At 38.7% G+C, this 27118-nt stretch overlaps 1 protein-coding gene across 8 annotated transcripts in view; it reads right to left on the bottom strand.

Annotated features, from left to right (window-relative positions):
• Positions 1-27118, bottom strand: part of ARMC8 (armadillo repeat containing 8) — a 118006-nt gene that overhangs the window by 69468 nt on the left and 21420 nt on the right. For 7 of the 8 annotated variants that reach the window (XR_007135360.1, XR_007135367.1, XR_007135366.1 and 4 more), the window contains 5 exons: positions 13763-13834; positions 11860-12002; positions 11659-11756; positions 7215-7307; positions 1270-1350 (listed from right to left, as the gene is read on the bottom strand). Coding sequence is in view for 5 of the 8 variants with exons in the window: in XM_047783102.1 (XP_047639058.1) it covers positions 1270-1350; positions 7215-7307; positions 11659-11756; positions 11860-12002; positions 13763-13834 (487 nt within the window). In the remaining 3 variants the exon portion in view is untranslated. Of the gene's footprint in view, positions 1-1269; positions 1351-7214; positions 7308-11658; positions 11757-11859; positions 12003-13762; positions 13835-15684; positions 15766-27118 lie in introns of those variants that run through there. The other variant, XM_047783109.1, reaches the window with a different exon arrangement.

The raw sequence follows: 27118 nt of genomic DNA, 5'->3' as shown, positions 1-27118 counted from the left end.
AAACTCTTGACCGCATACGACATATATTATAATTTGCAGGAGCTCCTATTTTTCATTCTTTATGTTTTCGGTTTTCACTGGAAGATCTAATGCTCACTTCCAAGCCTGAGCCTATGCATGTTCTTACATGAAGACTGAAATCGACGGGATAGGTAGCTGAGGTGTGAAGAAGCCCTGTGCCTCACCTGGGCAGCATGAGTGTGGGCCCAAAGGTGGAACCTAGAATATATTCATGATATTCTGACAGAGGAGTAAATCTTGGTAAGAGTAATGTTACCAAAACTTTTTTCCTTCCATAACCCAGCATTTGTCACGGTATAAAGAAGTCTAGTGTGGAAAAGAAAAGAAAGAAATGGAGGGAAGAACTGGGGGGGTTAATGAAGCTAGAAGATGAAGAAGAAACAGCTCTCAGTAATCATTTCCTTCCCTTGCCTCTGGCTGGTTCCATTCCCCAGTCCTATCCTTGTGAAATCTTCACCAAGATCTAACTTTGGGTGTTTGAGGTAGGGAAAACATACATATTAGCAGGCCATACCTGCAATAAAGCTAAAGACCAAAAGAGCAGACAAAAATGACCACTTTTCTGCTCTGCAGGAAATTCCTGAAATACTTAGTTTTAATGTGACACAATAAAGACAATGTCCCAATATTTGCTACAACTCACCAGCTGGACAACAATGAAATGCCAAAGTTTTAACTTAATGCCCGATAGTATATCATGATACTGCTTACTAATATATAAAAGACAGTAAAGAAAATTTAATTAAGTCTAAAAAACCCTTGACTTTTTAAAAACTCAAAATACAAAATAGAACACATTTTAAATGTTGATGTATATGTGGGTATATCCTGTAAGTTTGAGTTACTATGGCTAAATAAAGGTTTCAAATAGAAAATCCAAAGTCTTTCCTAATATAGCAAGCATAGCTTCTACATACTTCAAGCCATGACCTCACATACAACTTTGGCAATGACACGGTACCAGAAGAGACTACTAATGATCATAGGTAAAAATCAAGAGCAACTTATACCACAACCATATCCTGAAAATAAATGGATAAGCAAGAGTAGATTTTTTTTTTAAAGAGCATTCTAAAGGTAAAACAATGTCCTATAACATTTTACTGATAAAATACAGTAATTTTAGTAATTGTGATTGATCACAATATCTATCAAAGGAGAAATAAATATGTAGCCCTCTTTCTAGGTCAAGACTCTAGAAATAAAAAATAAAGTATAAAAATCTGGCCATAATTCTTAACATCTTACTTTGTAAGATGCTGAGGTTAGTAGGTGAGCAATATTCTGAACTGCACCATGGTTAAATAAAATTGTTTGATGATCTGGACCCTGTAAGAAAAGAGAATATAATAATGCATTAAAAAGAGTAATAATTCATTTCAATAAAATATTATATAAATGTAGAAAACCACATTCACTACAATGTAGAATTCTCAGTTACCTTTCTCTTGTATAAACCCCTCCCCCAAAGCAGGACTGACACTGTTTTTAGTCCAGCAAAGGGGTGCCATGTCTTACCTCTCATCCCGATTCTACAGAAGGGCACAGAAGCTATCCTGGCACAGGCCCTTTGCAATTCTTTTTTTTTTTTTTGCTTTTTAGGGCCACACCTGCAGCATATGAAGGTTCCCAGGCTAGGGGTAGAATCAGAGCTGTAGCCACTGGCCTACACCACAGCCATAGCAACACAGGATCTGAGCCACATCTGTGACCTACACCACAGCTCTCAGCAACGCCGGATCCTTAACTCACTGAGCGAGGCCAGGGATCAAACCTGAGTCCTCATGGATGCTAGTCAGATCTGTTAACCACTGAGCCACCAGGGGAACTCCCCTTTGCAATTCTTCAATAAGGACACCATCACAGCAACAGAAGCACTCTGAATTCTATATTTCACGTGCACACCCTTACCCTCTGCCCACAGGAGACAGACCTAGCCAGGGGAACTCTAAAACTAATTAACTGCAAGAGGAACTGGACTGAAGCCTAAGCTGCCTCAACACATCAGGGAGGTTTGAGTAGTAGATGGTGGGAAACAGCACTCCATAACTGAGGAGTAAACAACTTTTAGCTTTCTTTCTCTCATTCCTCTTAAAATTACCACTTCTCAGAGTAAGAAAGTGAAGAAACAGGAAAATTCAGGTATTTTATTTTTCATTAACTCTGTTTCTACTAATCGATTTACTGAAGATCTTCAATATCACAAGCTAAAGGTCAATGCAAGGATTCAACTTTGCCAGTACTTATTCATTTTACCCATCTACTCAAGTAATTTTAAAGTCAATTGGGAGTTCCCATCATGGCTCAGCAGTCATGAACCCTACTAGTATTCATGAGGACAAGGGTTCTATCCATGGCTTTGAACAGTGGGTTAAGACGTTGCCATGACCTGTGGTGTAGGTCACAGACATGGCTTGGATCTGGCACTGTTGTGGCTATAGCGTAGGCTGGCAGCAACAGCTCCAATTCGACCCCTAGCCTGGAAAATTCCATGCCATGGGTGCAGCTCTTAAAAAAAGAAGTCAATTAAAGCCAAGCTAAGGATGGTATTTCATGTTTATCATTAGTTAGAAGAGAAAAATGTAGCACCAAAAGGTAGGGTACTAGTCTGGGTTCACCAGAGGAAACAAGCTGCTAGTCTAGAAAAAGAACCCTCAAACCAACTTCTCCAACCCACTATTTAACCAAGTTAGAACTATCTTACAGATGCTCATTCTCTTTGGGGGCAAAATATCCATCATTTGAAGTAGGGAGATTAGCATTCACACTTCTGAATAATAAAGAGTCAATTTCCATTTTATAGATAACAATCCCCTAAACATTTTATATAATTAAAGGGGCCTTAAAAAAGTTTAGCAATTTCTCAATTTCTATACATTAAAAAAGCTGAAGTATAGTTGATTCTATATACTTTCTAACTTACAGTGTCTTATTTTCAATCACTATATAATATTCCAGTTTACTCAGGGAAACCCCCATTATAGGAGTATCCACTGTGGCTCAGTGGGTTAAGAACCCAACTAGTATCCATGAGGATGCAGGTTCGATCCTTGGTCTTACTCAGTGAGTTAAGGATCTGGCATTGCCTTGAGCTGTGGCAGAGGCTGCAGATGCAGCTTGGATCCCGTGTTGCTGTTGCTGTGGCTGTGGTGCAGGCCAGCAATTACAGCTCTGATTCGACCCCTAGTCTGGGAACTTTCATATGCCTTGGGTGCAGCCCTTAAAAAAAAAAAAACAGTAAAAAAGACAAAAAACAAAAAACCATTACATATTTTAGGTAGTTTCTAATGTCTCAGTACTATACCTCAACCACGCATCTGCAATTATAATAATAGCACTACATACTGGGTACTTTGTTACATGCAGTGCACTGCTCTGAATGCTTTACTTGAATTGACTCATTTGAAACATAGGAGTCTTGGGCTTACTCATTTTGGACAGTCTAATGGAGAAGCCAAGGAAAAGAAGAGTCTCCTAAGAATCTGATCCATTTTTTCTTATCTATCAACAAGTATATAACTAGAATAAATTATGAAGATAAGCCTCAATTAGCTTTGGCTAAGGCTTCTTTGCCTTCACAAGCAATACTTAGCAGAACAGCTAAGTAGGCAGGAGGGGGCTGCCTCCACCTCCTGTACCTCACTGTTTTTCACCTCTGTCTGTATTTAGACAATCTGTGCTTTGAAATGACCTGATAGTAACAGATTATTTTATAATCTTCAAGACATTTTTTACATACACAAGCAAATATATGAGAATATTTTTTGCCCTATTTTAACACAAATGGTAGAATAAACTATAAATACTTACATATATTACATGGCCCTTAACATTTTATTTCCCTTATAATATACCTCAGCAATCTTTCATATGAGTGCATAAAGAGCTTTCTCATTTCATTTTTGGCCTTAATCCACTGTATGAACATCCCATACTTTAACCAGTACCCTATAGTTAGACGTTTAGATTATTATTAGTCTTGGAATTATGTTTATAAGTGATGGTGAAACACAATGCCTTTCTCTATACATAACTGTTCCCCATCATTTACAAGACATTGTACTTTTTAATCCTTCATATTCTTTGTCCCAACTGCAGCAAATATCTGTTACAAAAGAAGGTCTTCTTCCTCTCTGTGGTCACACATACATAGGATTGTGTAAAAACAACTGAAAGGAAGGAATTAGTGGCTAAACCAACTAAAGAAGAGTAACGTTTGTTCCATTTTTATCAAGTCTCTCTTTAGTCTCTCCAAATGAACATGCATGAACCTGGGGCTAGTGAAGTACCTAAGGGTTCCTCAGGGTAGGAAGTACCTAATTAGAAGTTAGAATTCCAATTAATACTATTATGAGCCTTTTTTTTTTTTTTTCGCTCCTAAATAAATCAGGGAGAGGAGTTCCCATTGCGGCACAGCAGAAACTAATCCAACTAGTATCCATGAGGATGTAGGTTCGATCCCTGGCCTCGCTCAGTGGGTCGGGGATCTGGCATAGCCATGAGCTGTGGTGTAGATCGTAGAGCGGCTAGGATCCCATGTTGCTGTGGTGTAGGCCAGCAGCAGTAGCTCCTATTTGACCCCTAGCCTGGGAACTTCCATATGCTGCAACTGTGGCCCTAAAAAGCAAAAAATAAATAAATCAGTGAGATAATTTCAAAAATATAACTATGATTGGCTTAAAACACAAATACTTTAGTAATCTCTTTTGCTGACTCCCCTCCCCAAAGTATGAAAGTTTATTTCATATTTGATACCAGTAATGAAAATTTGTAAGTTAGTCTTAAAATGCTACTATGAATTTTATTTTGGTCTTTTATGTAAACTAAACAATACAAAAATAAAAGGTTTTTATAATTAACCACAATACAGAGATCATCAGATCAGTTTTCAAAGATACATGTTGTTAGTGTATCGGCAGGGAAATTAATATTGTATTTTAGGCTATTTGCTATTGTCATTGAGTTTATAAATGCTATAATGTTTGCTGAGGCCTAGTTATAACTCAGAACACTTAAAGTGGGTCATTTAATTTCAGTGGCTAATTATCAGGCTAAGAGAAAGCTGAGTTCACGTTTTTAATTATGTCTTCAGTTCTGTTATGGCATGAGGGTGCCTGTAAATTCTTGCTCAGCATAAGTCTTTCTCTAGCAAAAGAACTGGTGATCTAACAGTATTCCTCTATGATTTCAGCTAAAACAGCACTGAGAAGTTTCAGATAAGCAAGTCTAAAAGTGTTGAGAAGTTTCTGATGAGTAATTCTAAAAACTACTTGGGTAACTTCAGTAATGGAATTATTCAAACTTTTCATAATTTACATAATAATTTGACAGATAGTAGTTATACTTCCAAGTCTAATTTTCAATGCCCGTTTGGGATTGTTGTGATTATGACTAGTAGTAGCTGCTGTGCTCTCAAGCACTCAGATGTAGATGCTAAAAGGTTTTTGTTTTTTGCTTTTTGCTTTTTAGGGGCTGCACCCACAGCATATGGGTGCAGTCTAGGGGTCAAATCAGAGCTGCAGCTGCTGGCCTACACACAGCCATAGCAATGTGAGATCTGAGCCGTGTCTGCAACCTAAATCACAGCTCACAGCAACACCAGATCCTTGACCCACTGCTTGAGGCCAAGGACCAAACCCGCATCCTCATAAATTCTAGTTGGATTCACTTCCGGTGAGCCACGACAGAAACTTGATGCTGAAAGACTTTTAATGAGGCATAGAGTTCTGGAGTATCCTTCTCCACCTATTTGCCAGGGGCTTGTAAGATATCATTTAATGTTGGAAAATTCTAGACTCTATTAGTTCAACTCATTTTTAGCAAATGAACTGCAATGAAATTGTTTTCTCAAAGCTTTTCTTTGCCCAGCTCAAAAGATTAAGGAATTAATATCCCTAGTCCTGTGAGTTGGCTTACACACTGTCAAAGCAATCCAGGAAGAGGAACTTCAAAGACTTTTGACAAAACTCTTAAATTCTAAATGTCTTAAATAGAAATAGAATAAGCTATGATAGCTAGGATTTGGGGGGTTTAAAGTTTTAAGGTATAATGTATAGATACTCTTTCTGAAACCAAGTGATTTAATTTATATTTGGGAAACTGTTCTAAAATAGCATAGATCTGTGATCTTCTTAGTTTAGTATGCAGTTCACTTTTCCTTCTTTCCTGTAGTTCCCCAAACTCCTCACTTTATATCTGTACTATAAATGATAGGCACGTGAATAATAATCAGAAGATAAACAATGATTTGGTTAAAAGTTAGCAAATCATGGTTATCAAAAGAGTACATTCACTATGTAAACTATGAAGCAAAATAAGTAACACTGAATAGCACTCTTCAGTTTAGGTTCAGGCTCTTTAATAACTAAAATTTTTCTCAAAGAGAAGAGAAGAATCTCTTAGTTCTCTTTATGTGAGATTATTTAAAACAATTCTCAACAATGTGGGAACCGAAGGTATGGAGAAAACAAGTGCAATCATATACTGCTGGTAGGAGTATAAAACTGTATAACCTCCACATAAGACAACATGTGGTAAAATTACAAATGCACACACTTTTTGACTCAGCAATTTTGTTTCTTTTAAAATGTCTTACATACAAGGTATCTGCTGCAGCACTGCTTTGAAATATAACTAGAAGGAGTTCCTCTGGTGGTGTAGCAGAAACGAATCCGCATAGGATCCATGAGGTTGCATGTTCCATCCCTGGCCTCACTCAGTGGGTTAAGGATCTGGTGTTGCTGTGGCCAGCGGCTACAACTATGATTAGACCCCTAGCCTGAGAACCTCCATATGCTGTGGGTAAGGCCCTAAAAAGGACAAAAAGACAAAAAAAAAAAAAAAGAAAGAAAGAAAGAAAAGAAATATGACTGGAAACAAGCTAAATGACCAACAACAGAGGACTGGTTAGATAAATTATTTTACATCTATACAATAAAATATTATATACCTTTTGGAAAAAAAAAAAGAATGAGGAAGCTCCTTATGTACCGATATGGAATATCCCTCGAGATGTTAAGCAAAAAATGCAAGGTGCTGGACAGTATTTATGATATGCTACCATGTATGTTTAAAAAAAAAGAGGAAAATATAAATATAGGTCTGTTTCTATACATACAGATTAGCTCCAAGATACATAAGGAAGGTACATATTAAGACTTTATGTTATAGAGAACATTTATCCTGGCTCTTACTTTACAGCAGTGTGAGAAGATCTGACAGATGTACTCCTGGGTGTAGCGGGACCTGCTGAGCAGTGCCATGAGATGCGGTATCACCGTGGCATCCTGGAGTCAAAGGGAAGAAGAGCACAGAGACAAGGAACTCAGACATGATGGGTGCCTCTAACAAATGATTTCCATAAGCAAGTACATATGTAAGCCTCTTTTCTTAATGACAATAAATCAAGTTTCTTTAAGGAACACAGCAACACAAAAGTAACTTGGCCATCAATACTGTCTAGGCAAAGGACAAGGAGAGAGGCTCCAAATTTCATCCTTGACAACAAATACATAGGAAATTCTCAATTTCTCTCCCATAAACAGCTTTCGCCCTCACAATAAAAGAAAATCATGTTAATAAGACTTGATATAAATCTAGTCTGAAACCAAAATGTGACATAATAAGATACAATAAATAGCTTATAAGGAAGAATTACTACATTAAAACAACAATTTTGATCTCAGATGTTTTGGCAAGTATCAGCAACAGGTTAACACTCATAACTGTAGTTAGCTAATTTCAGTCTTCGTAAGACAAGACAATTTATATAATAGCAACTTCTCACTTATAGCCCACTCCCTGCCTACTACAGAAACTTAGCAACATACATGATGGTATAGGAGAAGAATCGACCCAGCCTGCTGCAGGTCTCTCCAAAAATCTCCTTTTTGTTGAGTATAAGAATTAAGCACTGAAAGGATATTTGGCCTGAACCACAGACGGAAAAGGAGACTTAGCTCAAGCCCCTCATCAATGCTGTTACAAGTCCTACAGCAATGCTTCTCAAGTGTGAATGTGCATGTAAATTCCCAGGGAACATTCTATATGTACAAATTTCTGATTCTGTAGGTCTGGAGTAGGACCTAAAATTCTACATCCATTCTAACTAGCTCCCAATTGATGGCTGATGCTGCTGGTCCACAGACCACACTTTGACAGAAGACAACAGAGGCAAGGAAGGAAACTTAAAAAAGAAATACCACTGTTTGGGATAAACAAGACTGGGGCTCCCCGTAGAAAGAAAAGAATTCCCAAGATACATAAAAGATAAGTAGGAAAATAGAAAGCTTTTTCCCCTTGCTTGTTAGTGTAACGCTGTGTTGTCACAAGCAGCTTAAAAATAAAATGAAAAACTTAAAAAGTCAGCTACTAAATGCGTAGAAAAAAAGGGAAGAGATGAGAATGTAAAGTATTCATCTATTTTACAGATGGGAGTGGTGCGCCAGGGATGACGGTGACAGTGGTTCCACTGACAGAAGACAGAGAAGCAGATAGCAGCTAAGAGAGAAGTGACAATGGAAAGGAATATAAAAACATCTCTTGGGCTCCTAAAACTACTTCCACCTCCTTCCTTTCCTCCACTGCTCTGTCATCCCTCAGTTTTCCCGTCACAACGCCCCTATCCCATTTCTTCACACCTGGCTCCTTTCTGTCAATTGTTATATATCTGCAGTTTATGGTTGATTAAACAAGGCAAAGAGTAGTTACATAATTCCCTAAAGTCACCCGCCCATCTTATGAACAGGGTCTCAAACTAGACATTTTGCCTTCTTCAACAGGACTGTGCTGTCTTTAGCTTAGTGCCTGAACTGCTGTGGCAGCAGGCTTCTACACAATCCAATCCAACTCAAAGATGTCAGTTAATCACACTGAAATTCTACTCTCTGTCATTATCCCACCCAACACTTTTCATGGATTCTCCACTGTCTCTGAGGAATAAAACTGTTTCATAATTTAGACATTCTCACTGTGAAAAATCACTTAATGTCTCTGTGCCTTTATTTTTCTTATGTAAAGAAGTTAGGTTGTTGTAGACTAGTGTTCTCCAAATGATGCACCCTGATCCATTAGTGGGTCATGAAATTGGTTTACAGAGAGAGGAGGAAGGAGTAAATCGGTTGGCCAGGATCAATTTTTCCCCCATTACTAGGCTGGGAGTTGGGGAGAAATGTCTAGGGTAAAAAGGTGACTGCTTTAACTTCCATGTAAATATGACAATCGGAACTTCAGGAAAACGGACTGATATTTACTAGACGGAGATCTCTTCTATGTGGAATGCTTCGAGGAGGAGGTCTCTGAGTTAAAAATGCTAACAGTAAACCTGTGGTTCTCAAAGAGTGGCCCATGGCCAGTAGCATCTTAGTTAACCATGGGGAACTTGTTAAAAATACATATTCTCAGGCCCCACCCCACACTCACTGAATCAGAAACCTGAGGTAGGGTCCAGGATACTGTGTTTAACGGACTCTACAGGAATTCTGGTACATGTTCAAGTCTGAGAACCACTGTAGTAAAACAATCTAAGGATTTATGAGACATGGCTCTGTAAAGAATGTTGCACAAATCCCTGAAGTATAAAATTCAGATGTTTCATAATTTAGAGCCTCCCTGTTGTGTGACGTGACCCACAAACCTCACTTTCAGTCCATATGTATCATTACAGGCTGGAAGAGCAGGAGTCTGATGTAGGAAAAAAAACAAAAATAAAAACAAAAACTATGGAGGCACATGACATATCCCCTCTCCCTGGTTGTTTTGCCTCTGACTCCTGACTGCTTATATTCTTGAAATATTTGTAAAACATGATGCTAGACAAGACTGCCGATTCACAGGTATCCACTTTGACATTCTTTTTTTTTTTTTTTTTTTTTTCATTTTTAGCTGCCCTGCCACATATGGAATTCCCAGGCCAGGGATCATATCCCAGCCACAGGTGAGACAGATGCTGCAGCTTCAGCAATGCAGGATCCTTTAACCCAGTGTGCTGGGCCAGGGATGGAACCTGCATCTTGACACTGCAAAGACGCCGCTGATCCCATTGTGCCATAGTGGGAACTCCCTGCCTTACAATTGTGTGTGTTAGCTCAGAGAATCACAATCAGCATTTTTTTAAATTTTTATTTATTTTTCTTTTTAGGGCCATACCTGTGGCATATGAAAGTTCTCAGGTTAGAGGTCAAATCGGAACTACAGCTGCCAGCCTACGCCACAGCCAGAGCAACGCCAGATCCGAGCCACACATGCAATCTATGCCACAATGTGTTACAATGCCAGATCCTTAACCCACTAAACAAGGCCAGAGATTGAACCCACAACCTCATGGATACTAGCTGGGTTCTTAACCTGCTGAGCCACAATGGGAACGCCAGCTTTTTTTTTTTTTTTTTTTAAGTGAAAAGGTCAGAACAGAAATCAGAAGGTACCACATTTATGGAATTATCTTGTGAAGATTACCTTAGGATATTCCCATTCCCCACCCCCTACAAAGACACACAGTGTGGAGGTGGAAAATATATTTCTTACTGTGGATTGTGGATTAGAGTGTTTGAAAAATACTAGCCTGGGTAATTTTTATTTAGTTCCATGTGGGAGTTCCCACTGTGGTGCAAGGGGACTGGTGGCATCTTTGGGGCGCTGGGACACAGGTTTGATCCCCTGCCCAGCACGATGGGTTAAGGATCCAACATTGTACATCTGCAGATGAGGTCTAATCCTTGGCCTGGGAACTCCATATATCTCTAGGCGGCCGGGAAAAAAGAAAAAAAAGAAGAAAAACAAAGTCCCATGTAATTAACAGATACAAGCACCCCCTAAATAATCCCTAAAGTTTCTGAAAACCACCGAATGACCCTAAAAATCTCTGGATTCTCTCACATGTATTCTCTGATTCTAGCCTGGCAAGTAAAATTCTAACAAGCTGCTCTAGTTCACCTCTCCAGCACTGTCCCACATATTCATTCTTACACAGATCTCTTCTAGAACAGCTTCTTTCCTCTCCACTTATTTATTTATTTATTTATTTATTTATTTAGTCTTTTTAGGGCCATACCCCTGGCATATGGAAGTTCCCAGGCTAGGGGTTGAACTGGAGCTGTAGCCACCAGCCTACACAACAGCCACAGCAATGCCAGATCTAATCCGCGTCTGCGACCTATACCAGAGCTCATGGCAATGCCGGATCCTTAACCCACTGAGCAAAACCAAGGATCCAACCTACATCCTCATGAATGCTCATCAGATTCATTTCCACTGAGTCACGACAGGAAATCTTACCCATTATTAAAGACCCAGGTCAAATTCTACCTCATCTATAATACCTACTCTACTGGATTTAACCTAAAGTGAGCACATTAAATATACTGCCTTAATTTGGTTACATTTAGAAATCAAGAAGTCTTTTTCAAAAAAAAAAAAATCTTATAAATTCCTCAAGGTCTGAGACTATCTTTCACTTCTTTGCAAAGTCTAGAACACTTATGTGTGCAAATTAGGAGGCACTCAAATATTTCTTGAGACTTTTCCATAACATAACATGGTTTTAACAGTTATGATTAACTATGAGTTTTGAGATACTAAGTAAATTAAAAGAAAGCAGTTAGTAAAATATATCATGATTCGAAAGCATCTAAAACTCACTGTATACAGTAGTTCCTCTGGAGTCACGGGACTGGTGAAGATGGTGCGCAGGCATCGGAGACAAGCTTCAATGAACTTCAGGTCTGGGGACAGTAGTCCTAGTAATAGAAACCTATTTGAGACTCACCCTTTCAACTCGTATTTAAAATATTGCAAGCTGATTCTCATTTTTACTTATATAAAAATGACTTCCTTACATACCTTGTAGTAAGGCAGGGATAATATGGCAATCTAGTAGAGACTTAACATTGTTTTCAGTACCCATAGCAAGACTTCCCAATACCACTGCACATTCAGTTTTCAACTCTGTGCTTGAAGTTTCTTGCTGAAGCAAGTATAATAATCTAAAAAGAAAGAACTTGATAAACAGAAGAGACTAAAAAACTTATAAGCACATGTTCGCTAAAAGTAACATTACAGAAAGGCTGCCAACACATCCTACACACTGAAAATACGGTTGACAAGCTCATAGAGGACTAGGAATGGTTGTATTTTTCTATCAGCTGCTAATTTAATAAAGGAATATCTGGAGGGGGAAATCTAGAAGAGATTTTCTTCATTTTAGCAATAGAACTGTCATATAATATTAGTTTGTAAGAACTGTAAATCTGAAAGTTGTCTACAAGTGATCTCCGTGGAAAGTGCAGCATCACAGTCCATGTTTTCTGCCACTCCAGCATCTAAAGACTTCCAGTGCCAAGTGCTCCTGGATCTTAAGGACCGTGAATATCCAGCAGTGTAGTTCACAGATCACAGCGGTCTAGACTGGAGGGAATATTCAGAGTCCTTGCGCAGCTCCTCAGGCAAGGGAAGCTCTCTCTTCTTTCTCCAGTTTTCCCACTTAGGGATCAGAAGATTCTCCTATGTCTACTCCAGCCCAGTCTTCCAAACAACTACTCCCTCAACTCTAATCATCCATGACTTATGACCACCTCCCTCATATTCTAAGGTAGAACCTTTGTGCTCGCTAAAGCATATTTATATACAATAAGCACTAATCCCCTAAGAAAGGCTGCTGAGGGCTTTATAGTTTAGACTGAAGTGTGTATTTGAGGTCAATTATGATTAAAAACAATAAAACTATTAATTCTACATTAAAAGAAAGAGAAGGGAAAAAAATCAAAACATTAAAAAAATTCTGAATGAAAACATAGCGATTGTGCATAAAACTTGGTTCTTGGTAGCAAAGGCAAAGAAGTTATACAAGCTTATTAATTCATCAGAAGAAATCAAACTTTCTATGTTAACTTAAAAACCAGCAAATTCTAAAAATTAGAAATCTAGAAAGAAAAACAGGACTAAAAAACCGAGATTTTTTTGGGGGGGGGTCTTTTTAGGGCTGCACCAGCAGCATATGGAAGTTCCCAGCCAGGGGTCAAATCGGAGTTGCAGCTGCCGGCCTATACCACAGCCCAGCAATGCAGGATCCATGCAGTGTCTGCGACCTACACCACACCTCATGCAATGCTAGATCCTTAACCCACTGAGGGAGACCAGGGATCAAACTGCATCCTCATGGATACTAGTCAGGTTTGTTACCGCTGAACCACAATGGAAACTTCCCAAGAATTTTCTTTAATTCAAAATAAGTTTTGAGAATCCTAAGAAATTATTACCCAATCATAATAAAATCTCTAGGGCTCTAAGAAGACAGGGAAGAATCAGAGTGGCATACACTGCTTATCTACGCAACATGGGCTTTTATGGCAGGGTCAGTGGTCTTCTTGAAACTCTGAAAAGTATTAACATATGTGCTTCATATTCCATTTTCTGGTACTTCAAATTTTTTTTTTTTGAGATGCTTCATATACTTCAAAGTATTTCTTTTATTTATTTATTTTGGCTGCACCTGCAGCATGTAGAAACTCCCAGGCCAGGGATCAAACCCATGCTGTAGCAGTGATCTGAGTGGTTGGAGTGACAATGCCAGATCACTAATCTACTGTGCCACAAGGGAACTCCAATGTATTTATTTTTAAAAAATAAGAAGCTTTTCAAAAACAGGATAGACAGCACAGAAAAGTGATGAGTGTTATGGTTGAGAATGAGAAATACATTTGAAACCCACTATGAATAGTAGAAAAGGAGATGACAGCACACCTACCTTGGAACAGCTCCCAAAACAATGAGGTTGGCTTTCTGCTTGTTGTTTCCAATTACAGCATTTTTCATATCTCTAAATTTAAGAGAAGAGAAAAGGGTAAGGTATCTTAAGACATCACAGAAAAATAAAAGATCAATTCATCCTACTTTTTCTTTATTATGCAACATCTTGGATTGGCAAGTACAGAAGCTAGTGACAAAGTGCAAACACTGACGCTTTTCTACATGGAATGCCAAACAGAAGGGACAGAGATAGGTGCTGTGAAACCCTGGGGTTATAAAATAGGAGAGTCACCAAATGAGGGAAGTCCTGGCAAAAGACTTCCAATACAAAGAAAGTTGAGTTCTTGAAAAAAGGCCACCAATCCTTTGAATAAGAAGAACTATAAGCCACCTTCTCATGCACAGCTTTGGGAGTGGGGAGTGAAAGCAGCCAGCCCACAGAATGAATCTGACCTTGTTTCAGGGACCACAACTTTACTTTCTTCCCCTTTCCTGACTTCTTTGGACCGAATATTTCTTGTGATTGCATTTTATCTCCTTTACTGTCTTATCAGCTATACCACTTTGGGTTTTGTCATTTTCTTTTTAGGGCTGCAACCATGGCCTATGGAAGTTCCTGGGCTGGGGTTGAATTGGAGCTGCAGCTGCCGGCCTTTGCCACAGCCACAGCAATTCAGGATCTGAGCCACATCTGAGACCTACATCACAGCTCACAGCAATGCCGGATCTTTAACCCACTGAGCAAGGCTGGAGATCAAACCCACATCCTCATGGATACTAGTTGTATTCTTAACCTGCTGAACCACAGGGGAGCTCCTGTTTTGTAGTTTTTAAATGGTTGCTTTATAAAATGCATCTTTTAACTTAGCACAGTCAATCTTCAATCTTATCCTATTTCATGTGTATTGTAAGAACCTTGCAAGCATATATGTCCATCTCCCCATCCATTTTTTTGTACTAGTGCCATACATCTTATTTTTAAATTAGTTAGAAACAAAATAATACACTGTACTATTTTTGCTTAAACAGCCAATTATCTTTAAAGGAGATTTAAAAATAAGAAAAAAATCTTATATTTTTCACATATTCACCAGTAATTTTTATTCTAGCTAGACCTCAGCTCTTTATTTCACCAGAAGTAAAACTCTATTCCACATAAGAGTACCTCTATCAATGATCAGTCGGTTCACAAACATGTGGTTGTTCCCAAAGGACAGGTAGAGAAAAAATAACTTAAAATAAGTCTAGTACTAATAAAATGTTAAAAACAAAAACCAAAACTACCTTATGATAGCTGGTCAATAGTACTGTCTTAACACAGAACACCAGAACACTATGTGGTTCTCAAAGCTTGGAAGAAGGCATCGTCAGAGACCCCATGGGTATTTCAGAAGTTTACGAGGGTGTCTAGAAATTTCTGGCCGTAGTTTTACGAATAAAAAGCATTTTTGGGGGGGGGGGATAATCTTAAAGAAAATTATATTTCTCAGTATTGTATCTGCCTTGTAAATAAAAGGGAAACTATACTTTTTATTAAAAGGTATCTCATTTTGGAAAATCAGATCAGTGGCACCCACGGTATATGGGTTATCAATACCATCCCTGCATAAGTCCACAGTTTCAGCTCTTGCGTTCATGCTTCAATGTTTTCTAATGTCACGCCTAAGCATTTACACATCAGAACAAATTTTCTTCTTTTTAAATTTCTCCTTTATATTCTAGGCAGGGAAGGCATTACATTATTTTTGGAGTTACGTATATTAATGTGGATTCAATTTCAAGGGAGGTGCAAGGATCATCACAAAATATTTATAAGGGGAAGCCAAATCTGAGAGCATTAAGACCACTGTTTTAATAGAGGCCCCCAAAGTTCTTAGCTCACACATTTTCTCATATCACAAACTACATTCCCCTAATTACCTGTTGAGCATCTCTTTTGACTTCCCCATTTTTTAGGTGGCAGAGCTCTATAATACAGGAATTTTTTTTTTCCAACCTTGAAAGTTAAAATACTGAATAAGTTTTGTAACTGGCAAACCATGGTTTACATAAAAATAGAGCAGAAAATGGCGGGGGGGGGGCAATTAAGAAAATCAACAACCAAATGTTAAATTGTCAGCTTGTTTCCAATACCAACCATTGTGTTGCCAATTTTACTGGCATTTAAAATCCTGTTAACAATAATTATAATACCCTTCTCCTTAACTACCTTCTTTGATCATTGCAGAAAAATGCTGCTATCATATAGTAGTCTCCTGAAACCTGATTCTCCCCACAAGTTTTTTGGGGTTTTTTTGTTTGTTTTTGTCTTTTTGCCTGCCATTTCTTGGGCTGTTCCGGCAGCATATGGAGGTTCCCAGGCTAGGGATTGAATTGGAGCTGTAGCCGCCAGCCCACACCAGAGCCACAGCACCGCGGGATCCAACCCACGTCTGCGACGCACACCATAGCTCACAGCAACGGATCCTCAACCCACTGAGCAAGACCAGGGATGGAACCCGCAACCCCATGGTTCCTAGCTGGATTCATCAACCACTGAGCCACGACGGGAACGCCTTCCCACAAGTTTTTGAATAGCATTTTCACAAGCCTTGAACCAAACACAGCACCTGCTAGTCTCCTTTCTTTAGCTCGGTGCTTGAGGGTAGTCTACATTTCAAGGATCTTATCTCTCTCTCTGTAAACTATCCCTAAAATCTTCCATATGGTTCATAAGGGATAAGTAGGAGTATTTTTTGTTTATGAGGACTAGGCTGAAGGAAGCTTACTAAGGCTTTAACCAAGTTTGAGTACATGATTATAAAATATGTGATATCGAAGCTTCATGGAACAAAGCGTATGATGAGAGATTGTACATCTAGCTCCTGCCTTCTAAAGGATGCCTGCTATTCTCTCAGAGACTTACTTCCCAATTATCAGCTTATAAAACCTAACCTGGCAGTCTGTCATTTACTTTCATCTTTTCTTTCTTATAAGGTGTTCTGACTCTACTAACACAGCACATTCGTTTGTCCAGCAGCTATCTTTTGAGCCTCTTTTATGCCAGGGGCCATCCTGGAGGCTCTCTCTATTCTATAATTCCCAGCCCTAACATATTCCCTGATATCTCCCCATTCTTCCTAAACGAAGCAGAAATGAAGTATGCTCACTTTATAAACACAATCTAAATATCTGAAACCATGCCGAAGTAAATGTTTTTAAAGAGAAGAGCAAATAAAAACTCTTCCAAAACGAATTTTCCAGTTCCCCCAATAGTTTGCAAAAAGGATACGAAGGAGGCAGCTGGTAGTTATAGAGTAACTGCAGGCTAAAGAGAACACAATTAATAAAATGGACCAATGTCTTAAGGAAACAATTCTTGCTCTGGCTCTAATAAGTAAAACATATTTATACTAGAAAAGGAAGAGGCGATGTTAGTGCCCTGCAAATAAATTCTATTCAGATGTTACTATAAAGGGATACCAGAAGATCATTTCCCTAAGAGTTAAAACCAAAAGAGTCAATAATCAACACATACATCCATTTTTAGCAGATCTACGTACAGTGTAAGATTCAATTTCAGAGCCAGACAAATGCAGCTTCTTTCACTTCCCAGAGTATAGCCATTCTCTCTCCCTCTCTCTCTCATTTCCTTATGCTCTCCCTTATATCATTCCCTAACTTTACTTATCTTTCAGGTCTGAGCTTAAACGTCAGTGGCACCCTCCAGGAAGCAAGTCCTGACAACTTCCAGGTCTGGGTTAGGTATCCCTTCTAGTGTCCTTTATTACAGCATACCCATTACTTTTTGGGGGATATAAGTCTACCTCTTCTTCAGAGGCAAGAAACCAGTCTGACCTACAACTATCAGAGAAGTTACTATCAATGGATCATGAAATATACCATACAGAAAACTGTATTTTTGTAAAATGCAAACTCACAACTATCATTGAGAGGGGGGCACAACAAAACTATGCAAGATTTATACACTGCTTTGTGTACATTAAATGACAGAGCCAGTCTCAACCTCTGTCTTTCATATCTATATCAAGTGTTTTTTCCATTACTTTCAGCATATAAGGCATTCAGAACAAACTGACTGAAAACACAAAAGAATTCAGTAAGTCTACTTTTTTCCTCCTTTCAATTTTATATTTTTATACAAAATAAAAGTATATCTTTTAGTCAAAGACATCCTTCTGCCCATAGATCAAAGAAATATAATATCACATCCACTAATTTTTTTTTTGTCTTTTTGTCTTTTTGTTGCTGTTGTTGTTGTTGTTGCTATTTCTTGGGCCGCTCCCGCGGCATATGGAGGTTCCCAGGCTAGGGGTCGAATCGGAGCTGTAGCCACCGGCCTACGCCAGAGCCACAGCAACGCGGGATCCGAGCCGCGTCTGCAACCTACACCACAGCTCACGGCAACGCCGGATCCTTAACCCACTGAGCAAGGGCAGGGACCGAACCCTCAACCTCATGGTTCCTAGTCGGATTCATTAACCACTGCGCCACGACGGGAACTCCACGTCCACTAATTTTTAATGTTGGGGGAGCAGTGCCCTACTTACATACTACTGAAATTCAACGATTACTTTTGGACTCGGCATTGTGCTAGGCTCTATGAAGGATACAAATGCATCCACAAGGGGATGCATGATCTGAAGAGTTTACAATCTCCTTGGGAAGAGAAAAATAATATCAATGTAAAGCAACACTATGTTATAAATAGTGTGCTTACAGGGCTGAGAAAAGGAGATAAGACAAGCTTAACAGGTTTTGAGGCAATGGTAGGAACTACGATGAACCTTAGAAAATGGCTAGAATTTGGATAAGTGGATGAGAAGAGCAAAAAGAACCATAATGGAAATATGGCATATTTCGGGGGCAGTATCAGGAGCCAGGATTGAAAATAAAGTTCCCCTTAACATGGGAACACTAAGCATGGAACAAAGTTATAAAAGTGATAGGGAAAAAAAGACAAACTAAAGGGGGATGGATAAGGAGCAACCATGTTTTTGATCAGAAAAAGGACATGATGGAAGCAGCAACTAAGGAAAATAAGCTGAATGTGGAATGGATTGGGATACAGATAATTTTAGATGAAGAGAGGCAAATAAATGTCTGATGCCCTTCCTTTGTGGTCCCAAGACCCCCTGTGGTTATCATTATCAGAGTATTCACTATTCAAGCTATGATAGACTGTCTCTTTAGTTATTTTGACTCCTGCATTAGACTTTTGGATCCCCCAGAGCACTGTTATTCACCCTTATATACTCCCATACTAGCAAAATGCCTACCTAGCACCTGATATAGGCACTCAATAAATGTCTGTTGAAGGAATTATTCAATCCATCCAGGTATCTGGTTATATGAGACTGACTAGGTGGCAGTCACAGGAACCATTAATAGAGGGGACATTTTAAGGAAGCATTTAACAAGATTTTTTTTTTCCTTTTTTGGTCTTTTTGCCTTTTCTTGAGCTGCTCCCTCGGCATATGGAGATTCCCAGGCTAGGGGTCGAATCAGAGCTGGAGCTATAGCCACCGGCCTACGCCAGAGCCACAGCAATGTGGGATCCAAGCCGCATCTTCGATCCACACCACAGCTCATGGCAACGCCGGATCCTTAATCCACTGAGCAAGGCCAGGGATCGAACCCGCAACCTCATGGTTCCCAGTCAGATTCATTAACCACTGCGCCACGACAGGAACTCCTCTGCTTTATTTTTTAGGGCTGCACTTGCAGCAAATGGAAGTTTCTAGGCTAGGGGTTGAATCGGAGCTACAGCTGCCATCCTATGCCACAGCCACAGCAATGAGGGATCCAAGCCATGTCTGCAACCTATACCACAGCTCATGGCAACAATGGATCCTTGACCCACTGATTGAGGCCAGGGATAGAACCCACATCCTCATGGATACTAGTCGGGTTCATTTCTGCTGTGCCACAATGGGAAGTCCCAACAAGATGATCTGATAGGTACAGGAAATGTGATATGTGATAGGTCTTGAGTGACTACTTCAAGTCTGGGTGTCTGGGTGCAGAGAACACAAGGAACTTGAAGAATATATCCCTTAGGAAGCAAGGATCTATCTTGATTTTATACATACTGAATTATCTTTGAGATGAGATAAGAATATCCAGGTAGAAAGGCAAAAATGTAAGCCTAGGGGATATTCTACTCTTTGAGAATGGAGAAGAGGAGCCAATATTAAGGTGTTACAAAAATGCATTTATCGGGCAACATTTTCAAGTAAAATTTAGCTGGACTCTTAAATTTTCCCACTAGCCAAAAAAGCAAAAAAAAAAAAGGCTAATCTTTACAAGGAGGCTAACCTTTCTACTTCCTCTTGTTGCTCTGAAAGAGATTAATTTTTAGTGTGGTAGAGAAAAAGGTCCTGAATATGAAAACAACATGTACAGTGCCTACTAGAGCATATGTCTGTATCAGAGTATTATGACTTGTGATCAAAAACCAAGAAAGAAAGTAAACATCACACTTTGCCATTAAAATAGTAGGAAAAGTTAAAAAAATTGGAATCTAGACCTGTTGGAGAAACAAAGTCTTAAGTCATTCAGGTACGATCATATTTATTCCTAAATCATCAAAATAGCAATAATTTCTAAAATGTTTTAAATTTGTATTTTATATCGGGGTATGCTGATTTAAAATGTGTTAATTTTAGGCGTACAGCAAAATGATTCGGTTAAAAATAGCAATAAATCTTCACTGAAAACCTAATTATCACCTAAAAATAGAAAATTATAAAAATCATTTAAGGCTGGAGCCAGAAGCTAAGATCAATTGCGTCATTTTCATTTTGAACCAGTATGACTTTTCACTTACCTGAAGCAGCTCTTATTTGGAATACTATACAGTCATTCTTGGTCTAATCGGTGTGAAGTAGCCAAAAAAGTACAGTGTATACTAAAAACTATAATCAAAGTATAAAGTTTGATCTACTTAGAAAAACTCACTTTTCGTAAGATATAGGAGAAAATACATATTTGTGGGTAGCTACAATAAGGTAACAGGATAATCAACTTACAAAGTTATTTGAACTTGGAAAAATACAAACATACTCACTGCCTTCTCCCTGTAATAATAATTATGATGTTCTTTTTGGAGAATGTAACATCCGAACACGCAAGTACAGTAAGTTTTCTAATATCCAGCATGGCTAAGGAATAAGATTATTCATATTCCAAAGTCACCATTATCATATATGAACTGCTGATTTCATTTATTTTCTTTGAACTGCTAATTTTAAAATAATTAGATGATAATGATCTCTAATGCAAACCAAAGTTATTTTGAAAATAAGGCTTTGGGAGTTCCCGTCGTGGCGCAGTGGTTAATGAATCCGACTAGGAACCATGAGGTTGTGGGTTCGGTCCCTGCCCTTGCTCAGTGGGTTAACGATCCGGCGTTGCCGTGAGCTGTGGTGTAGGTTGCAGATGCGGCTCGGATCCTGCGTTGCTGTGGCTCTGGCGTAGGCCAGTGGCTACAGCTCCTATTCGACCCCTAGCCTGGGAACCTCCATATGCCGCGGGAGCGGCCCAAAGAAATAGCAAAAAGACAAAAAAAAAAAAAAAGAAAAAAGAAAAAGAAAAGAAAAGAAGGCTTTGATTTAGGAGGTACTAAGAAATTATAGTGAATTTCAAGTCAACCTAGGGACTTATTGTGCACCTACTATATGTATAAACTGAACAGAACTGAGAATTGGCAGTAATTTAGTTCATTCTTACAAACAAATTATGCTGTGGTGCAGATTTCTGGAATGTCGTTCTGATTTGTATCAACACTAGTTCAGAAATTAGGAATTGTTATACTTAACTATTTTATCAATGTATGATTACAAATCACTTTACATTCTCCAAAAATTAAACATGCAATCTAAGAACTACACTAATAAATGCCAAAATATTTTTATAGTACTTTAATAAATATTTTAGTATATGTAATCACTCCAAAGAACATCAAGAAATGTGTTAGAATATTATAAATGTGGGCACATACAGTTAAGTAGCTTATAAATATGAAAAGATAGTTTCATATTTATAGTTTCTGGGGAATCTTGCTACTCTTGTAACCAGACTGAACTGTCTCAGAATACAGTTTTAAACAAAGACTCATTATCACTCCATTTCATCTGATATTAAGGTCACTTCATTTATGTTTACCTGTAATACTTTTAAAAGTAACTAACAGGGTATTTCTTTTAAATTATCCTAAAACTTATCCTTTAATTTAAAATTGTCAAAGCCAAAGGCTTCATTTAATGGGAGCTCATATCTTTAGCTGATGCAAGAAAATGTAAAGTGTCCATATTCTACTGAAACTAGAGGTACATAATTTCCTGGAATCAGAAAATCAAGCACCAAGATCACCACCAAAATGAATTTATTTCACTTGTACATTAAAATACTTCAGAAGTATTTTAAAAATGGATACTTGGAGTTCCCATTGTGGCTCAGTGGTAACAAAACTAACTACTATCCATGAGGATGTGGGTCTGATCCCTGGCCTCACTCAATGGGTTAAGGATCCCAGGTTGCCCTGATCTGTGGTGTAGGTCACAGAGGCAGCTGGGATCCTACGTGGCTGTGGCGTAGGCCAGCAATTACAGCTTTGATTCGACCCCTAGCCTGGGAACTTCCATATGCCGTGGGTGTGGCCCTAAAAAGAAAAAAGAAACAAAGATACTTGGTGAAAACCACACAGTTCTACAGTATCCACAACTGCCTTCCAGAGTTTACCAGAGAGATCCAATCTAGTTTTCTAGTCTGATTCAAGTTTGAATCTACAAAGCCAACCACATTCACTTATACCATCTTTTGCCTTTCAACACAGAAAATATCAACATAAGGCCACACAAGGATATCCATTGATTTTTTTCCCATGGATAATCACCAAAGTAAAAACCAAATTCAGGTGCTCTAATTTAGACATGCTAAAAAAGAACAATGTTTAAGCAGCTTTGACGCAAGGGCTACAAAAGCTTGTTAATATTCTTCTTCAACTATGAGATTACACAAACCAAAAATATCCTGTGATTGTTTTTTTCAAGTCATATGCAGATCTCCACACTAGAGAAAGCTCAAAATTTGGTATATGATATAATTTATCTAATACTCTCTGTTGAAGTTACTAATCTACACAACTAATCTCCTTATTCTCCCTGTTAATATCTCACTCCATTCTTACTCCATAACAACTCAATTATGCATTTGAAACCTTGCTTTTCAGGACTGGGTTCTGTTTCCAAACCTTTAATACAATACAACCATTCAAACTTATGCTAAATACTGTACTATTAAAAAAAAAGAAGTTCCCATTCTGCAAGAATTAAAATTAAGCAGTTCTCAGAGTTCTCTTGTGGTGCAGTGGGTTAAGGATCCAGCATTGCCACTGCAGTGGCTCAGGAAGCTGCTTCGTCATGGGTTCCATCCCTGGTCCAGGAACTTTCACATGCTGCAGGTGTGGTCAAATAAATAAATAAGAATAAACATCAGGCATTAAACATCAGGTGTTTAGGAAGTCCACCACCTATGGAGAACCACGTCCCAGGATGTCTCAAGCTAACTGCTAGGGCCTCAGCATTTGTAGAAGGGGCACCATAATTAGGGAGTTCTCTTGTGGCGCAATGGGTTAAGGATCCAGCATTGTCACTGCAGCGGCTCAGGTCACTGCCGTGACATGGGTTTGATCCCCGGCCCAGGAACTTCTACATGCCATGGGCACACCACAGTACCCCCCAAAATAAATAAAAATAAAAATAATAAAATTAAGCAGTTCTTGTGTTTAATAGTATTTTTCAACAAAGGCATACACTAGCTAGGTAAAGTGGTCCTTTAAACATGGGTTATCTACAGAGAAGTTCCCTTTATTTATGGATAGGGCCGTGGCTCTAACATAGCTGAGTAGATTAGTTACAGTCCACAATGAAAAGTCATTATTCATCTTTTAATTTCTGTGATTTTGTTTTTCCTGCTAGTATGTTTACATGTTCACACATTTTACCAAGAAAAATCAGACAATATTGCTAGAAAAGTGATAGAACTCTGGTTGTCTTGAAGCTAGGGCTAGTCATGAAATATTTCATCTTTCTAAATGTATATTTTGGATTCAAAGCTGATTACTTCAGCCTCTGTCTCTTCCTTCCCTAAAATTAGAAGGCTACCTTTGGATGTTTACACTCTGTGACTATCTCCCTTCTACCTGCCTATTTTGATCTAGTTATGGTCTCTGTATGACTGACTCACAGTGGCTGAGTAATGTGTATTAAAAGGAAAAAAGTGGTCTTTTCTCTTCTCCTAAACATCATTTTGGTTCCCTCTTTCCTCTAGCAATATTGTGTTATTCTTGTATTAAACAAGCTACTTAAAATAAAGTGTTAAAAATATAATTCACTTTTCATCCCCTTGACTACACAGAATTAATTTTCAGATAGCAACAAAGTTCAGGAAAGAATTAAGTCAGAAAGAATAATTACTTTTCTCTAGGGTAAAGAAAGCTTTATCAAATCATACTACAAACACCTCTAGAAGACCATAAAGGGAAAAGATTTTGAGTGATCTTTTTCAAACTATAGATTTTAAAATTATAAGTAGCAATCACATTTACTGAAATGTTAGCACCTGCATTCTCTGGCTGAATCAAGAATTCCAGCTCCTCTCCTCCAGTTTGAATTGTTTTATCTCTTGGATATTTTTTGAGTTTTTCTCTCTTTGAAAAGAATCATCTGAAGTTGTTTTAAATTAGGGCCATTAACAGCTAACCATTTAAGGGCCAATTTGTGGATATCCACAACATATCAGGCACTGAATTTTATATTTCTAACTTAATTCTTAATTCTTAACAACTTAGCAAAATGGGTAATATTACTCTCCCTTTACAGATGATAAAGTTGAGGCTCCAGGAAATTAAATAACTTGCCCAAGCACTCTACTAGTAAAGGACTCTATCAGGAACTATCAGAACCAGGAATTCAACCTACCGTTGCCCAACTTGAAAGCCTATACTCTTTTCACTCCACTATCCCGCCACACAAACTTTTCTTATCTTCTTAGCTGATAGCTAAGTGTCTTGAGATTTGATAATTTCTTTAAGGGGCACTAAGACTGTCAAACTATACCTTATCTGGTCTGTAATAATACACTCTTCCTAGTGTTTTTTATGACTTATTTAATATTTTATCATTTTTCAAGAAGCTACAGTGTTCTTTGGTAAATGTGACATTTCTAAATGTAACAATTAACACTTGAATTAGTTACTCATATCAGAAACGACTCAAGATACAAATCTTTCACACAGAATCCTTGATAGAGAAATTTAAGGAGCTCCTGTTATGGCTCAGCAGGTTAAGAATCCGACTAGTATCCATGGGGACGTGTGTTCAGTCCCTGGCCTCACTCAGTGGGTTAAGGATCCAGCATTGCTGCAAGCTGTGGTGTAGGCCACCAGCTGCAACTCCATCAGATTCAACCCCTAGCCTGGGAACTTCAATATGCTGCAGGTGTGGTCCTAAAAAGACAAAAACAAACAAACAAACAAACACAAAAAACCATTAGCTTTTCTCCTAATCATAGCAGCAGGAATAACAAAAATAACAACCACATCATCATCTATCACTTAATGAATAATCAATGAGTCTGACACTTTCAACTCAACTATTTATTGAGAAATCTTAAGTGGTATCTAGGATTATCAATATACAAAGCTGTCTGGCTTTGTGTGTGTGTGTGTGGGGGGGGGGGTGTCTGCCTAAGAATGTCAAATTAAATCTATCCCTTCAATTAATTTGTGTAAGTACAACCCAAACTGATTTATTATTTTTTTTTTGTCTTTTTGCTATTTCTTGGGCCGCTCCTGCGGCATATGGAGGTTCCCAGGCTAGGGGTCGAATCGGAGCTGTGGCCGCCAGCCTACACCAGAGCCATAGCAACGCAGGATCTGAGCCGCGTCTGCAACCTACACCACAGCTCACGGCAATGCCGGATCGTTAACCCACTGAGCAAGGGCAGGGACCGAACCCTCAACCTCATGGTTCCTAGTCAGATTCGTTAACCACTGCGCCACGACGGGAACTCCCCAAACTGATTTATTTAACAGATGGATTTAATATCACTTTTCCTGGTATTAATCAGAGCAAACTTAAAGGGGACTGATTAAACCGTTATAAAGTCTCCTAGTTAAAGAGACAAAGGCTAATTAACATAATGAGAAAACAAGAAATATCATCTCCTGTTTCTGTAAAAGGAGAAGATGTAAAGAGAAGGTGTCAAGTATCCCAGGTGGGTCTCCCTCCACCTCCTTACCTTCACTTTTAGCTAAATTTGAAGAGTCAAGCAGCCTTTCTTGCTTATCTTGCCTTCACAAATACACACCCCCAAGACATCCCTGCTATAGAGGCTTTTTTTTTTCTTTTGAAGGAGGAGGAAGAATTAGTCAGTAGAAACGTCCATGGACAAAACACCCTAGCCTTGCCTTGGTTGGGTGAGAGTAAAACTGAAAATGCTACCTTGCTGACAACACTAGCAGAGTAAGAAAAAGAAAGGGACTCATTTGTGCCCTCACTGCTATCCAAAATGCATCTCATCCTGACCTTTTGTGTGTCCTCCTTCCCCAGGACACAGTTCAGCCCTGGGGTGCTCCATGTTTCCGAATGCCAGGAGTTGTCTTAGGCTAGACCTTCTTTCTTAGAAGCAATGTGATAAGAACATGATGATCTGCTCTTACGAAAGAAATTTCATCTTTCGATCATTTGCAATCTTATTACATTTGTCCTACCTAATTTTTTTTGTTGCTTTTTCTAAGCATGTGGAGGTTCCCAGGCTAGGGGACCAATCAGAGCTGTAGCCGCCGGCCTACACCAGAGCCACAGCAACACCAGATGGGAGCCGCATGTGCGACCTACACCACAGCTCACGGCAATGCCGGATTATTAACCCACTGAGCGAGGCCAGGGATCAAACCCGCAACCTCATGGTTCCTAGTCAGGTTTGTTAACCACTGCGCCACCACAGGAACACCTGTCCTAATTTTTTAAAAATATAATCACCTCATGCATGTTGCTTTAAAATGTTTCCTCTCATTAAATATAAGGCAATTGTAGAGAAAACAAGGGCATCTATGTTATCACGAGTTTACTTAAATTTTTTAGTGGACTGCTTTCTAAATTCTGACTGACATTTAAAACATCACTAGAAGATTCAAACCTTATAGACAATCAATCAGTTAACCAAAAACAACATCCCCCAAACCTAACAACCTATTCTCCCACCCCTTTCTAATTTTTCTGGTTATTAATGTCACAGAAGAATTCTCTGAAGTAAAAAAAATTTTAAACATAAAACAAGTATTCTACAA

Source organism: Phacochoerus africanus, chromosome 1 (assembly GCF_016906955.1).
Source record: "Phacochoerus africanus isolate WHEZ1 chromosome 1, ROS_Pafr_v1, whole genome shotgun sequence".
NCBI classification, from domain to species: Eukaryota; Metazoa; Chordata; class Mammalia; order Artiodactyla; family Suidae; genus Phacochoerus; species Phacochoerus africanus.
Note: the sequence above shows the minus strand (reverse complement) of the source record. Positions and strands in the feature narration are given on the sequence as shown.